Below are 15,278 nucleotides of genomic sequence, written 5' to 3'. Positions count from 1 at the left end.
AGCTGAGCTTCCCAATTTGACACTTAAAAGCTTTTGTCAATATGACGAGAGAGATTTATTAACTTACAATTCACTGATCAGAAAACAGTCATTCATCACTATTTTCATAAATAATTTTCGACACTTACTTCATTTTTTAAAGATATTTATGAAGAGAGAAAATATTCACTTGCACGATTTTATAGCGAAAGATTAGTGATTTGACAAGGCATTATCATGAAAATATCGCGTGCAAAGCTACAATAATGAATAAATAACTATTTTTTTTCACAAATTATCGATAATGAAAAGTTGAAAACAAGTCGTTGGCTACTTTGGTGGAAGATACAAATAATCATCTTTTGAAAAATATTTTCTAAAGTTATTTGTTTTGTGCAAAATAAGAGGTTTGGACATTAGAGTTTGTTTTCCAATTAAAAAAGCCCTCGCGAAAAGAAAAAAAAAAAAAAAGTAAAAAGAAAAAAGAAAAAGCTAAAGACTGAAACTGCCATGTGACAATGATATCGTGGAGTAATGTGTCAGCAAATAACAAATGCCAATTTTTCATGTCCACAAAAAAAATTTAAAATGTCACAAGTGTAAAAGCTTTGCAAATAAGAGGATCTGACATTAGAATTTTCCAATTAAAAGAAGTACCAAAAAAGGGAAAAAAGAAAAGCAATAAAGCCCAAAAAACAAGAGGAAAAACCCTGAGGACCACTGTTCTGCTTGAAGAAGAGAAGACCTGCTTAAACCCTAGAGACCTGGAAGGAAGAACCTCCTCCACCTAGGACAGAACAGCTTTCTATTGATCCCGACCAAAGCTGCTAATTCAATGGAAGTATAGGGGAAACAGGCTTCGCCAGACGTCGGAGATGTTCGCCGCCACTGCCCGGAACCTCCAAAGGCGCTCCTTGAAGACCCTCGCCTCCATTTCCCTCACTAATCACTCCCAGTACTCTCTCTCTCTCTCTCTCTCTCTCTCTCTGTATTGCAATTGCTTTGCTTTTCAGCTGAGCGACGACGGCATGTTTGCAGTAAATAGATTTTTCATGTCCTTGATAGAGAATGGCTTCTGGGTTTGATTCCTGGTCGAAAGTTTGGCCTGAATTGGTGGTCTTTGTGGTTTATTGCTCATTTCTTGGGCCAGTCGATCGAAGTCGTCAAGAATTGGATTGCATTGTTAGTTTCGGTTCATTTCCAGTTCAAGGCGCTAATTTGGTCTCTGCATTTTCAGTTTGTGTTTTGGTTCGTTCTTGTTAGCTATTTTTCTTCACGTCGGGACGATGGAGCAATCTAGAGAGAGAAAAAGAAAGTGGAAGTGCTCGTTGACCTATGATGGGATGTTACTGTTTTAGCTGCTTCGTTGATCTTCTGCTTACATTTCATCGCGTGCTATCTACTGTTTGTGCTGTACAGGAATGCAATTCTTGTTAATTGTGATCCTGCAAAGCTAATGCCGAGGAGCGGGGTTCAACCGATATTAAATGGCGAAGACCATCTGCATTCCTCGATCAAGGTGCTCAGTCCCTTGTGCGGTTTGTCCCGTTCAATGTCAACCAAAGGAAGGAGTATGCGGAGCAAGGTCGAGAGGAGAATGCGCAAAGAGTCCGGTAAAACCTTAAGGGAGATTCGAAGGGCTAAAAAATTGAGAAAGAAGCTGATGACCGATGAGGAGAGGCTTATCTATAATCTGAAAAGGGTATGCTTTTTTTCCACATGAAAGCACCTGAAAAGGGTGTGAAATCATATCCTTACGAGTTACATTTACTCGTAAGTCGTTGGATGGTTTAAGTTTCTCTTGTCACTGCAGCGCCTTAATTTTTAAATTTTGTGTTCTTGTAATTTTGGATTGACTCCAATTTTTCAAATTGATTGGCTGTTGATGGTCCTGATACAGCACGTCTAAAAGTTTCTGCATTTGGTAACTCAACTGAATAGCTTTGAATGGTCTCAGTGTCAAGAAGTCTTAAAATACCTATGGGGTTGAAGCACGCCAAGGGCATGGATCCCTTTCTGTTTAAATTTTTGCTCAGACCTGCCAAAAGCAAAAGTTTCTGAAGCAAGTGTGGGCTGATTAAGTCTAGCTAATGTGTTCCATCGAAACTATCACAGGAGGGTAGCAGCACATTGTATACTAATATATTTGTCTTCTTATACACCAAATGTTCTAGTAACATCCTGCTTCATCTAAAAGTTTCCTTCATCTTCTGTCTTCCTCTGTGTTTAGGCACGTCAATTAGGATGCTCTGGCAAAAAAGAGTGTTTTTTGTTGTTGTCCTGTTTGCGCTATGTCATAAATTCTAGAACCTGTAAATTACTTTTTTTTTTTATCACGGGTGGATCAACATCAATTACATGAGGATCATGTGAATGAATGATCTTAGAGCTTGCTAGTTATTGGAGTGTCGAGAACTCCTGTAAAGAAGCCAGAATTTTTTTATGGAAAAATTTCCTTCAAGCTCGGGCTTTTTTGTTTGTTACTTGGTGGCCTTTGTAGTAAGTTCAATAGCACCATTACCGCTCCGTTTGCTTTTAATATCTCTCTATGATGTAGGTGATGAGTGTTTGAATTTAAATGGGTATGCTGAATAAGTAACTTTATAATGTCCCAAATATTAAGAAATTGGATTTTTCCTTGTTTTCTTAGATGCTTAGACACTTATTTTTGGTTTCTAGCAATTCTCAGACTATTTGTTGTCTCTCTGTTCTGACTTTTTCCAGGCCAAGAAGAAAGTGGCGCTGCTCCTACTGAAGCTTAAGAAATATGAGTTACCTGAGCTGCCACCCCCTCGGCATGATCCTGAACTATTGACCCCTGAGCAGCTTCAGGCATTTAAAAAGATTGGCTTCAGAAACAAAAACTATGTTCCTGTTGGTGTCAGGGGAGTCTTTGGAGGAGTAGTACAAAATATGCATCTGCATTGGAAGTTTCATGAGACTGTGCAAGTTTGCTGTGATAATTTCCCCAAGGAGAAAATCAAAGAAATGGCAACCATGCTCGCAAGGCTGAGTGGTGGCATTGTTATTAACGTACATAATGTGAAGACAATTATCATGTTCCGTGGAAGAAACTATCGCCAGCCAAAAAATTTGATTCCCATCAACACACTCACAAAACGAAAGGTGAGTACACACAAAGTGTGTCATCAAATCGCAATAAGTTCAAGAAGTTGGGATTCTGAAGATATGCGACCCTGCAATAACCTTGCAACCCCCCCTCAAAAGAAAAAAAAATTACCCAAAGGAGGGAGAGAGAGACCCCTCGTGTGAGGGTTCCCTTGCTCAGGTTATGGCTTTGGCCTTGAGTTGAGAGTCTTGCACTTTCTCCAGCTGGACCAGCTAGGCCCTAACCTTGGTTGTCCAAAGAAAAAGATGAAATGTCCTTGGAGTCGAGATCTCTGATCCACGATTTATCTCTGACGAAACCTCTGGTCCTTGATTTGTCATTCAAAAGTGGGTGGTCGTGAAACTGAATTCTGTACCGATTTTCTATATAAAGCTTAATATTTTCAGTTTCATCCCCTATTATCTGTTATTTTATTTTTACTATATGAGTCCAATTTACGAAAACTTGTCTATGCAGGCACTGTTCAAGGCACGATTTGAACAAGCTCTAGAATCTCAAAAGTTGAACATAAAGAAGATCGAACAGCAGCTGCGCCGAATGGGTGTTAATCCTGAGGATCCAGTTGCCATGGCCAGCATCCAGAGAGTTGCTTCCACATTCTTTAATGCAATTGACAAAAAAGAAGGAAGCCCATATGTTTTTCAAGATGATAGACAATCAGTAGCAGAGTCAATGCATGACATTCAGCTGTCTGCACCTGCTGCTGATAGTGACCAGGAGGAGTTGGACAGATTCATAGCTGAGATAGAGGATGCAGCAGACAAGGAATGGGCTGCAGAAGAAGCTGCAGAAAAAGAAGAGGCAGGAAGAATTAGGTATTGGAACAGAGAAGAATTTGGAGGACGGTTTAAGAGACCGGAATATCGCGGAGGCAACGACTCTGATAGTGAGATTAAAGGGGCAAGGAATTGGAAGGATCGTCATGGCAAGCAAGCTGTTGATAGTGATGAAGGTGAAGATGATGAATGGGATTCTGATGATGCAGAAGAAGTGAGTGATGTTGAAAACGTTACTGATGATTCTGATGAGGAGCTTGAGAGACCTAGAGTAGAAAGGCAAAAGCATGAGAGGACAGGGAAGCCTAAGAGTTATCAAACTCGCCCTGGAAATGCTAGGCCTAGTGTAAGAAATAATAGGGTTGTGAAAGAATCCGAGTCTGACAGTGTGTTTAGCGATCTTGAAAATGTTATGTGGGACTCAGATGAAGGGGATGGTCAGGATTCAAGACAATCACAAATTGGCGCCAGCCGTAATTACCAGAGCAGCAGTGACGAAGATGAGAATCTTCATCAACCAGTGCAGAGTGACCAAAATAGATTCCGCTGTTCGCATGGTGAAGATGACAAGTCCAATGATGATCTGGATGGATCTGATACATTCGAAATGGCAAAGGGGAAGCAGGGAAAGTACACTAGAACCAGTATTCAGGAACATAACCGGAGAAATGCCAAGTCCAGCAGAGGGACGATCGAAGATAATTCTGCGTGGGATGAGTCAGTTAATGATACAGAAGTCCCAATGCGGGGATCAGACATGGACGAATACTCATTGTCAAGGGCAGGGGATCGCGAGTACAGAGGAGACAACGAAGGGGAGAATTGTGTCAACACAGACGAGCAAAACGGGAGAGAGGTTAGAAAAGCTAATACACGGAAGCTGGTGGATGAGTCCTGGGATAGTGATTAGCTCTTCTTCTGGGGCAGTTATTCTTTTGCAAGTTCCTTTGTATGTTAAGCTTGCCAACTCGCAAAATCTATCTCGTGAAATCGATTGGACTTGCATGTTAAGTTTAAAATGCAAGGTTGAGTTTTGTTGAACGGTACAAGAACAGTGGCAGTATTGATGTTCAGGTAAAGAGAAAATATTAGACTCTGCATTCATAAACAAATTCATGCTGATCTCCTAGTCCTAGCCATTCTTGTGGTTATTTTTCACCCTTCCACACTCACAAGTAGCTGGTGATGGACCTGCAATTTGGTGGACTACACCTAATTTGTAGTTTGGTGGAAAATATATGGGCCTCCACTATTGTATATCATCCTCTTGACAAAATTTGATAGACTAAATATTTGAGGGAGGTTGATGCAGATAAAACGAAGAAATTTTCATGAACAAAATGACGTGTCATAGTAATCTCTCGTATCAGATTGATTGAGAACCAGTGTATGGGCTTTGACGGTTGAAGGCACGACTATGTTGGAACAGATCCATCGCCGTCGACTAGCGCAAAATGAGTTTGAGGAAAAAAAGGGGGCGCTTCAAGATGAATGTTTACCTGCCAGGAAATGAGAAAGATGAATGCCTCAAACTAGAGGGTGAATGATCCTGTTCAAACCAATTAATCTTATGCATTATGGTACTAATATTTGGACAGAAATAGCGAATCCATGTCTTTTGGTGCTGTATTCACTTGGGGTTGGATTAAGACATATCCTTATGGAATGCAAATCAGGACATTAGAATGTTCACAGCATGGCTCTATCTGTCAGAGGTTGGCTTGAATTGATAATTATTCTCACAGTAAGGGCATTCCCTTGATTCTGCTGGTGGGTTTCTGAGAAATTGCTCCTCTCTCTCTCTCTCTCTCTCTCTCTCTCTCTCTCTCCAATACCTGAGCTTAATAAGAATAGATCTCACGAGGATGCATGAGTCTGGAGGAACTGTAGTCCGTGAATAGAATTGCCTGATTCTCTATCTAGCTTACTATGCAGTCAAAGTAGTAAGATACTGTAAGGTAATGTATGTTGATCAGACTGTCAAGTGCAAACACGTATTTTTCTGCAAAAGCAGATACATACTTTCATTTAATCATAATCATGGTTGGATGAATCAGTTTCTAATTGTCATCTATATGGGTGGATTTTAATCCCGCAAATTAGACGTGCCATAATTAAAAGAGCCAAGATTTAGTAGATAACGAGTTGAGTGAATTTGAAATAACTAATTGAAGAACACTAATTTAAAGAGTACGAGAATTTCTACATGAACAAGATCATATTCAGAAGCGATCGCAGCTACTAGACATATGTGAACATCAGGTGAGATCCATCATCATTATCAAACATCATGATCAATTTAGCTTTCTAAATAAATATATTTCACGTGATCCTTATGGGACTTAAATCATTAGTTCCCCTAGCAAGTGTGCTGCTACAAAGTGGGGTAAACTCACAGTCAATCCAAAAGTGCCAAGACTATATCACAAAGAAAAAGAAAAAGAAATTCCAGCGGCCCATGAAGCTGACACTTTTTGACGCGTGAACGAATTGTCAAGGCAAAATGGGCGTACGAAAAAGCCAAATTTGCCTACCAAGCATCCATAGCAGGACGTAGTCCCCCGCTGGAGATCGATCCACATCACATACATCTTCGCCTCATGAAGTGGTCCTCAATTTCTCATGTACTGCATCAAATTCTAAAGATAGGTTGACTCCTTCATGTTCAATGACTCGGTCAACCGGGTCTCCTGCGGGAGGGGACTATACTTTGGTATGTAACATATTCCAAGAAACACATCGAGGGGGGGTTTGATACGGTCATTCGAAACATCGGTTGACTAGTTGACTCGGCACATGTTCCGATAGCCAAGAAGGAATAGGATGAATGGCAAAAACGAGGTGCCGTAAATGCCTTTTCGATGCTTGAACGAGATTAACAATCAAAGACGCGTGCACGGCCAAACGCTAACCAATTTCTTTTTCGGGACCCAGAAAAGCCGCAATGAATTTAGATGGGTGATATTTGCCTGGAATATCAGAAAAAAAGTCGGAAATGTTCGCCATGGCTATGTGTGACTTGGTTGGGATAAGAGATAACTTCTGCAAGTTCCTTTGTACGTTAAGCTTGGCAACTCGCAAATCTATCCTGTGAATTGAGCGGACTTGCCCGTCAAGTTTAAAGAGCAAGATTGAGCTTTGTTGAACGGTACAAGAACAGCGGAAGTATAGATGTTCAAGTAATGAGAAAATATCAGATCAGACTGCATTCAGAGACAAAATTCATGCTGATGTCCTACTCCTACCCATTCCTGTGGACGTTTTTCACCCATTTGCAATCACAAGTAGATGGTGATGAGCCTGCAATTTGGTAGACTACACCTAATTTGTAGTTTGGTGGAAAATATATGGGCCTCCACTATTGTATATCAATATTTGAGGGATGTTGATACAGACAGTTAAATGAAGATACTTTCGTGAACTAAACGCTGTGTCTTACTAATTCCTCGTATCAAATTGATCGAGAACCAACGTACGGATCGGATCCATCACCGTCAAATGGTGCAAAATGACTTTGGAAAAGTAAAAAAAGAAGTGTCTTCTAGTGGTGCAAAATGAGAAAGATGAATGCCTCAAACTAGAGAGTGAATAATCTTGTTCATACCAAATTAATCTTATGCACTCTGGTACTGATATTTGGACTGAAAGAGAGAATCCATGTCTTCTGGTGCTTTATTCATGGGGGGTGGGATTAGAACATATTCTTACGCAATGCAAATCAAGACATTAGAATGGAATTCACAGCATGGCTCTGTCTGTCTGTCTGCTTTTTTTGGCTAAAACAAACCTTCCATTCCATCAAAAGCTATCGAAATACTACGAAGAGGAACTAGAGCCTACATTAAAATGATAAGTCAAATAACACTCCACTAACACTATATTTTTAACTCTAAAAGGTAGATCATTTGACAAAAAAGAAGATGCCGTTCCTATCCGATGGAAATTCAATTTGCAAGCTCATGAGCAGCGCCGTTATTAGTTCCACTAGTCCACTTCAAACTCCCTCCTAGATTGTTGCTCAGTAGGAAGAGAGAGTCCGAGATGGAAGGATGAATAATCAAAGGGCAAAGACCCTCGTGTTGAATTGCTTGGCTTGAAGTGATAATTGTTCTCACAGTCTAGGCATTCCCTTGACTTTGCTGGTGAGTTTATGAGAAATTGCTCTCCTCTCTCTCTCTCTCTCAATTTCATTGCTTAATAAGGGTACGAATGATAATCATTCCGTTTCTCTATTTTTTTTATTTTTTTTGTTTCCGGGAACAGGTTTGGAATAAAAATCTGTTTGGCAAAATAACTTCATTGTTTTATTTTCGGGAAAATTTTTTAGCACAAAAATAGGTTTGGAACAGAAATGAGAAGTAGATTTTTTTACTTTTCTATTTCTAGAACAAAAATAGAAATAACAACTCTTCTTATCGCTCGCCCTCGCTGCTTGTCGCTCGCTGGAAATAGAAATTTTATGTCGTTATCAAATGCTACTTTCTGCTTAGAAACTCGTCTAGGAAATAGAAATAGAAAAATATATTTTTGGCCAGAAATAAGACTGGGAAAGAGAATGGTTTTGATTCGTGCCCTAAGAATTGATCTCACGAGGATGCAAGAATCTGGAGGAGCTGCAGTCTTTGAATTAGTATTGTCTCGTTCTCTATCTAGCTTAATATGCAGTTAAAGTAGTAAGATAATGTAAGGTAATGTTTGTTTATCAGACTGTCAAGTGCAAAAAGGTAGCCCTGGCAATACGAAAAATTTTCTGCAAAAATAGGAACGTACTTTCATTTAATCATAATTATGGTTGGATGAATCAGTTGCTAATTGTCATCTTTATAGGCGGATTTCATCTCTCAAATTAGATGCGCCGTATTTGAAAGAGGCAAGATTTAGCAAGTAACGAGTTCATTGATTTCGAAATCACATATTTTTATCTAGAATTTGTCGTGGAAGACCTTATGTTAATCAAAAAGCTGCATTCACATTGTCTCTAATCAAAGAACACTGACTTAAAGAGGAGGGGTATGTTTTTCATGATGAGCAACATCATATTCGGAAGCAATCACGACTGCTAGATAAAAGTGAGAGTCACGTAAGATTCATCGTCATTATCAAATATTGTGATCAATCTAATTTTTTGAGTAAATATATTTCACGTGATCCTTGTACAACTTACATTATTATTTCCCCTAGCAAGTACGTAACTACAAAGTAGGATCAAGTCATAGTCAATCCAAAAATGCCAAGACTATATATGACAGAGAAAAAGAAAAAGGTTGGAGATCAATCCGCACGTCTAATTTCCCAAACATCTTCGCCTCATAAAGTGGTTTTCATGTGATGCATGAAGGTCTAAAGATAGGATGACTCCTCCATTTTCAGTGACTCTATCAACTATATAAAGGGTATCATGTGGGAGGGGACACCATACTTTGGTATACAATATATGCCACAGGGAAACAGCAACAAAAAATCTAATGGAATGACTAGAAATGGTCATGTGGTACGGTGGATAGTGGCTCGATCATATCGAGTCGTTTATCCAAGAAATGCATTGAGGGGGTTTTATATGGTCATTTGAAACATTAATTGACCAGTCGACTCGGCATATAATCTGGTAGACAAAAAGGGAATAGGATGAATTGAGAAAAGGTGGTCTCCCAAATGCTTTTACGATGCCGGTAAAAGATCAACAATCAAAGGGGCGCAGGGGCTAAGTGCAACCATTTTCTTTTTCTGGACCCAAAAAAGGCACAATGAACTAGAGGAATGATATGTGCCTAGAGCATCAGCAAAAAGGAAAATGACGCAAATGGTCCATAAATTTTGGCTCAATATGCAATGTCGTCAATCTCTGAACTTTTAATTTGGTCATTATAATCCTTGAACATTTAGTGCATGTTCAATCTGGTCCTTAAACTATATGAAAATATTTAACGTTGTTCTTGAACTTGACTTAATGGAATGATAATATTTTATATTTTCATATAGTTTAGGGACTACATTGAACATTTATCAAAAGTTCAGGAACTATATCAAACAAATTAAAAGTTCAGGGATGACATTGCACATTAGGCTAAATTTCATGAATCACATTGAACAAATTAAAAGTTTATGAATGACATTACATGTTGGGTCAAAATTTATAGACCATTTATGTAATTATTCCTTAGCAAAAAAAGCAGAACCGTTCGCTTGGCTAAAGATAGTGACTTGGTTGGGATGAGAGATGACATTGCACATTGGCTAAAGTTCAGAGACCGCATTAAACGAATTAAAAGTTCAAGGATGACGTTACATATTAGGTCAAAGTTTATGGATCATGTACGTGATTATCCCTTAGCAAAAATGTAGGAACGTTCACTTGGCTAAAGATAGTGTGACTTGGTTGGTATGAGAGATGACTCAGAGGGAATAAGAACAAACTTGAGAGTTCAACAACCCAATGATGTCCAAAAGGATAATGCTAAATCTGTAGGTTTGAGGATTGAGCTAGATGACAATATTCAACAGTAAGCTGTAGGGTTTTTTCCTGGGCAGTGGTCATGTGAAGACTCCGAGCTCATGGTTGAACTGGAAAAAGGGGTCAGCTTGTGGCGCGGGTTGTATCGTGTGAGGTGCATCCTTGTGAGGGTTGTTTTGAACTGAACTGAGAACAAGTCAACTGGGTTGGTGCGAATGTATCCAGCGCACGTTCCAGGAAAAGATCGTCCCTGATTGTTCTTCAGCCATGTGTGATGTATTAGGGGGCGTCCGTCAGGTACGTGAAGGTTTCTTTTAACATGAATTTAAAAAAGCAAGTGGGATTGGAAAGTGCCAGTGAAAAGACAATGGGTGGTTGCCTGGTTGGTCAAGAACGTTTGCTTTTAGGACATAGAGAAAGACTGACCTCTTTTGTTTGTTTTTTTTTAAGTACTTGGAAATCTTTGATCTCTTGCGATGGTTCGTCACCTTGTCCCGACAAAAGATATGTTTTTGTTCTTAATTGTTGCACCTAGCCATCCATCTCTTTTACTTGATTGACCATTGGCCGGAATGCCGAGAATCGGGTTACCCCTAAAGATAGTTTCCGTGACCATGAGGATTTTTGTTGCACCGGACATTGAGTTGATAAAATCCGCGCGGTTTCGATTGGCCTGATGAACTTTATACTTGGGACCAATTCCTTCGTTACTCTATATTAGAAAACAATTGAGACTAGCTCATTTTTATTAGACAACTACTTTCAGGAACCGGGTTGCCCCTGAGACTGTTCATCCCCAAAGGACGGATTGAGAACAAGAAACGTCGCCAAGTGCTTGGTCTATGGAAAGTTGACTCTGTTTTGAGTCCCCAATGCGAAGCAAGAGGAGGCGACTGATTCCATCCCACTTCACGCGGCGAAATGAATGAATTTGATTGACTCTCGTCGATGACCCCATGGATCACCGTAATCTCTACTTCAATGCTTTAATGGTAGTGAGAGTGGTGGGAGACACCATGATCGGCACATCATGGTGGAGACTACACACACACACACACACAAACAGAACTTTGGAATTGGAAGACTCAAGAATAGAGCTTCATGACGACTTTACGGATGCTCTGTGTGTCATTTGTCAATATCCATGTTGCAGATATTTTTTTATCAGAAGGTGTTGACTGGTTTGTCGGTTCTGTACTCTCCCAGCAACTTCGAGCTTCCAGGGTGGCACCAAGAGATGTGCTTCCCCTAGAAAACGTCTCCTCCATGCAAAACCTGGAAAAGCCAGCTACAAGAGTTGACAAACCAATTAGCGAATCGATGTGTTCGATCGCCTGTTTGCGGGTTTGAGCCTCATACAAGAAAACGCACTTGGTCTTGTTAGGAGATTGGTCAAGAATATACGAAGAACGCTTCGCGGAATAAGACTAACAGAGCAAAAACTCGATGAGATAATGAAGGTAATCGTGCAATTTGAATGAAAAAAGAATTAAATTAGCAAGATGGAAGGGAGTTTGGCAGAAAATCAGAATATACAAATGATCATCTATCAATGACAACTACTCGAGCAAAAATCCCAGAGCACGTAAAGCTGGGAAACAATGTGCATTCCCAAGCTAGTCTAAAACACTAGGCGGTATGCAGAAGATCTTCCACAGCCACAAGAGCTAGCCATTCTCTGTAAAGCAGGTTCTTCACATGGAAAATTGATAAGAACCGCCGTTCAAGAACCTCAAGCTGGGAGAGTGCATAGACATACACGAGATTCTCCTTGATATACAGCTATTTGTCTGGTTCTTCACAAATACTACCCTGAATGACGTATCACATTTGATGCATCCTTTGCGAACCAAATCATCTTCAATGTTGTAGAGAAAGAGCCTCAATAATCGAAAGAAACTCATCAGTCACTCCCTTTCTCTTTTGCAGTTTCCGGGCAACAAAAATTTGTACTCTTCTGCATGATTGAGCAAGTAAGCAGGGAGATGAATGGCAGAACTAGAATGAGGAATCGGCCCCATCTTCCCGATTATCTCCTTAAACGTGTATTCCTCGGGCAGCATGTCGAACAAATTGGCGCCTCTACATATAACATCCTGAACCCTCTTCGGATTCAAATAATGGGAAAACCTAACCCGATCGTTATGGCTGTAAGCTTTCATCTTAAATAGGAACTGGCTAATGTGGCGGAAACAGAAGCTACAGTGCCAACCTGCGTCAGAAAGTAGGTAGTCCGTCTGCCGATAATGCGCATATCTGGTCTTGCCCGTCTGGTAGCGATGAACCGAAGCCCTCCAACTCTTGTTATCCCGATGAAACTCAAAAGAGTACAAGTAGTTTTTCAGCTGCAAATGAAGAATCGGTGGGATATCATCACACCATCTCAAAAGATTGATTGTGTGGGCACTGGGGATTTCGTCAACATCCGACATTATCAACAAGTCATCATCTTTGATGCCGGCTCTTCTAAGTAAGAGGTCAAGGGCTACTCTTTGATATGCCTCTTCAACGAATGGGTTCTCTCCCTTCTTGAATCGTCCTCCAATCCTTCCATAGGTCAACCGAGGTACAACAAAATTGAACCTGTCCCTGTTGCTCGCGAAATTCAACTTCTTAGGCAAACCAGTGAACGTAGAGTTCGACTCGAGGAGAACAAACTGCGTCACATAGGGAAACAGCTCATTCCATCGAATAGTGAGGATGTCAAGTTCATTGCTGAACAGAACTGCATCATACACCCGCCTCGGAGATTCACGGATTCCCCAACCATGAAGTTTGCACAGCGTCTCCATAGACACGTTTTCGTTGTAGTAATGCGGGATCTCGTGAAATGGCTTAGGCGGAGATTCCCAAAGAGGTCTGAGAAAATACGAGACCTTCTGCCCATGCAAATACAGGGTGAAGATGCCGAGAGGGATCACGATTAACAAGAGAATATACGTTCTGAGATCCAGACCTCGCAACATACAACGCAGTCTGGACATGCTCAATGCAGCACGAGCCTGCGCAGAACCCAGAAAAAAAAGAAAAGGAATCACACAATGTCCCGAGCAGGAGATGAGGGTAGAAAGCAAATCATATCATCCATCACCCGAAACATCACAATTCAAAGAACCCAACATATTGTCAAGCATAGTCAATCAATAAGCAGATAACTCGGGGCTTAATTCATCGACCTCTGCAAGAAAGTCGAACGCACATACATTCATTCATCACAATCAAGGCATCACATCTACATCGTTACATTCATGCCCCCAAGCCACAACGCCGATATTTCCTCCTCTCCTTATCGGATAAATAGACTTCAATCAACACACCAGCAAAATGATAACAAGGGGAAGAAACGACGGCCCACATCAATTGAAACCCCAAAAGCTGCAAAAAATGAAATTTTTCTAGGGTTCAGGAACATCACCACCCAAAGGTACGGATGTCAAAGCAGCAATTACAAAGAGTTTCCCCGGAAACAAAGAGAAGAAAAAGCGATTCCCTTCAAGCATCGGCATTCATCCACAAAAGGGGGCGAACTTAAACAGGAAGAATAAGCTCGGAGACTCGACAGCACGGACGAATTACCTGGCCACAGACGTCCTCGCATATGTCATCGGTCTTCTTCGAACTGTAATACCCTTCGGACATCATGAAGGACACACCCACCTGGGGATTGGCGGATTGGGGGAAACGGACCGAGCAAAACGCCGCCCCAATCCTGTTCCAATGCAAACCAAAACTTCCCCCCCTTCCGCTTCAATTTATAACCAATCCTCTCTCCGCGCAACCCCGAATCGCAAAACCCACCGCACCCCCACCCCAAAAACCAAAAACTTAACCCAAAAAAAAAAAAAAACGAAATTTCGCCAACCCAATTCGCTGTCGAAACTGGCAAACAAAGATCAAGCCCCGCCCCTCTCTGTCTGTCTCTCTCCTCTGTCTGTGATGAGTTGTGATGGGGAAGGAGAGAGAAGGAACCTGCAACGTTAATTATAGCCGTTTGCGTTGGTTTTTCGCTCTTTCACCAGAAAACACTGTTCCAAATAGCAAGCGACCTCTTCGACCAAAACCCACAAAAAAAAACAAAAAATAAAAAAAAAAAACACAGAGAGAGGAGAGAGAAATGCCCTTGTTAAATTTAATCGCCCTCGAAATTCTCATTTTCTTTCTTTTCCCAACAATAATTCGGAAAATCCGAGGAGGAGGAAAAGAAGGAGAAGGGGGAAAAGGGGGGAGTACGGTTGGAGGAGGGGGGCAGCCAACATGCCCCCCGACGAAAACCGACGGAGACGCGGGGGCCGTCGGATGGGGGGGGGAGGGCGATCCGACGGCGGGGAGAGGCGGGACCACGGGATGCTGCCGTGGGCGCGGCCGGAATTTGGTCGCGCGCTTTCGATTTATTTTAGAGGAGCGGAAACCGGGCGGGCGCACGGCGGAGGCACCATGTGCTCATCTGCGGCACAGGGGCTGGTTGGCTGCACCAGCATGAATCATTCGTGGTCCCCGTTTTTTTTATTTATTTTAATAATTGGAGGGACCCAAAAAAAAAACATTAATCTAATCGAATTGGGCCCGATGACCGTGCCTCTAGCTTTTTTTTGGGCCACTCAATAATAATTTTGATGTATCACATGACCTGGGTCTATCACGGCAGTTGCTAAGTCAACTATGGAATTGATTGTGGTGAGTTTGTGGGCTTTAAATTAGAGGAAAATGGCCGTCAATTCAGTTCTAAACATTTCAATTCAGTCCTGCACTTTTTAAAAATTTATCAATTCGGTTCTAAACTTTTTAATCGTGTCAATTTAATCCTAAACGTTTTAACGATTTGCCAATTCTGACGGTTCGGTTTGATCTCGGGTGATAAACTCAAATCAATTCACCAACTTAAAATATACATTAAAAGAAAAACTGTTTTGAAACCGAAACAATTAGAGTAAAGACCGGAGTG

The 15,278-nt window shown here is 41.0% G+C and overlaps 2 protein-coding genes and 1 long non-coding RNA gene across 4 annotated transcripts in view; 1 reads left to right on the top strand and 2 right to left on the bottom strand.

The window, feature by feature from the left end:
- The window catches only part of LOC130138767 (uncharacterized), an 80,384-nt gene that overhangs the window by 25,700 nt on the left and 39,406 nt on the right, over window positions 1-15,278 (bottom strand). The gene's annotated exons all lie outside the window — the stretch shown is intronic.
- Window positions 695-4,997, top strand: LOC115672867 (CRM-domain containing factor CFM9, mitochondrial). Its single transcript, XM_056313796.1, has 4 exons — window positions 695-934; window positions 1,399-1,681; window positions 2,704-3,105; window positions 3,566-4,997. Exons 1-4 carry the CDS (start codon window positions 855-857, stop codon window positions 4,793-4,795), a joined length of 1,995 nt encoding a protein of 664 aa, XP_056169771.1. The 5' UTR covers window positions 695-854; the 3' UTR covers window positions 4,796-4,997.
- On the bottom strand, window positions 11,809-14,135 carry LOC115672868 (uncharacterized). Its single transcript, XM_030594849.2, has 2 exons — window positions 13,913-14,135; window positions 11,809-13,338 (listed from the first exon to the last, which is right to left on the bottom strand). The coding sequence occupies exons 1-2, from the start codon at window positions 13,976-13,978 to the stop codon at window positions 12,244-12,246; spliced, it is 1,161 nt and encodes a 386-aa protein (XP_030450709.1). The 5' UTR covers window positions 13,979-14,135; the 3' UTR covers window positions 11,809-12,243.

Source organism: Syzygium oleosum, unplaced genomic scaffold (genome assembly GCF_021117445.2).
Source record: "Syzygium oleosum isolate NSW1041296 unplaced genomic scaffold, Sole_v2.1 Sole_v2.08, whole genome shotgun sequence".
NCBI lineage: Eukaryota > Viridiplantae > Streptophyta > Magnoliopsida > Myrtales > Myrtaceae > Syzygium > Syzygium oleosum.
Note: the sequence above shows the minus strand (reverse complement) of the source record. Positions and strands in the feature narration are given on the sequence as shown.

Bases quoted from the DNA above. Each gene is read 5' to 3' on its own strand.
- LOC115672867 (XM_056313796.1), top strand. From the start codon at position 855: ATGTTCGCCGCCACTGCCCGGAACCTCCAAAGGCGCTCCTTGAAGACC. The intron at 1,682-2,703 runs GTATGCTTTTTT...GACTTTTTCCAG, and splicing joins TTATCTATAATCTGAAAAGG to GCCAAGAAGAAAGTGGCGCT. The intron at 3,106-3,565 runs GTGAGTACACAC...TTGTCTATGCAG, and splicing joins ACACACTCACAAAACGAAAG to GCACTGTTCAAGGCACGATT.
- LOC115672868 (XM_030594849.2), bottom strand. From the start codon at position 13,978: ATGATGTCCGAAGGGTATTACAGTTCGAAGAAGACCGATGACATATGC. The intron at 13,339-13,912 runs GTAATTCGTCCG...GGTTCTGCGCAG, and splicing joins GCGAGGACGTCTGTGGCCAG to GCTCGTGCTGCATTGAGCAT.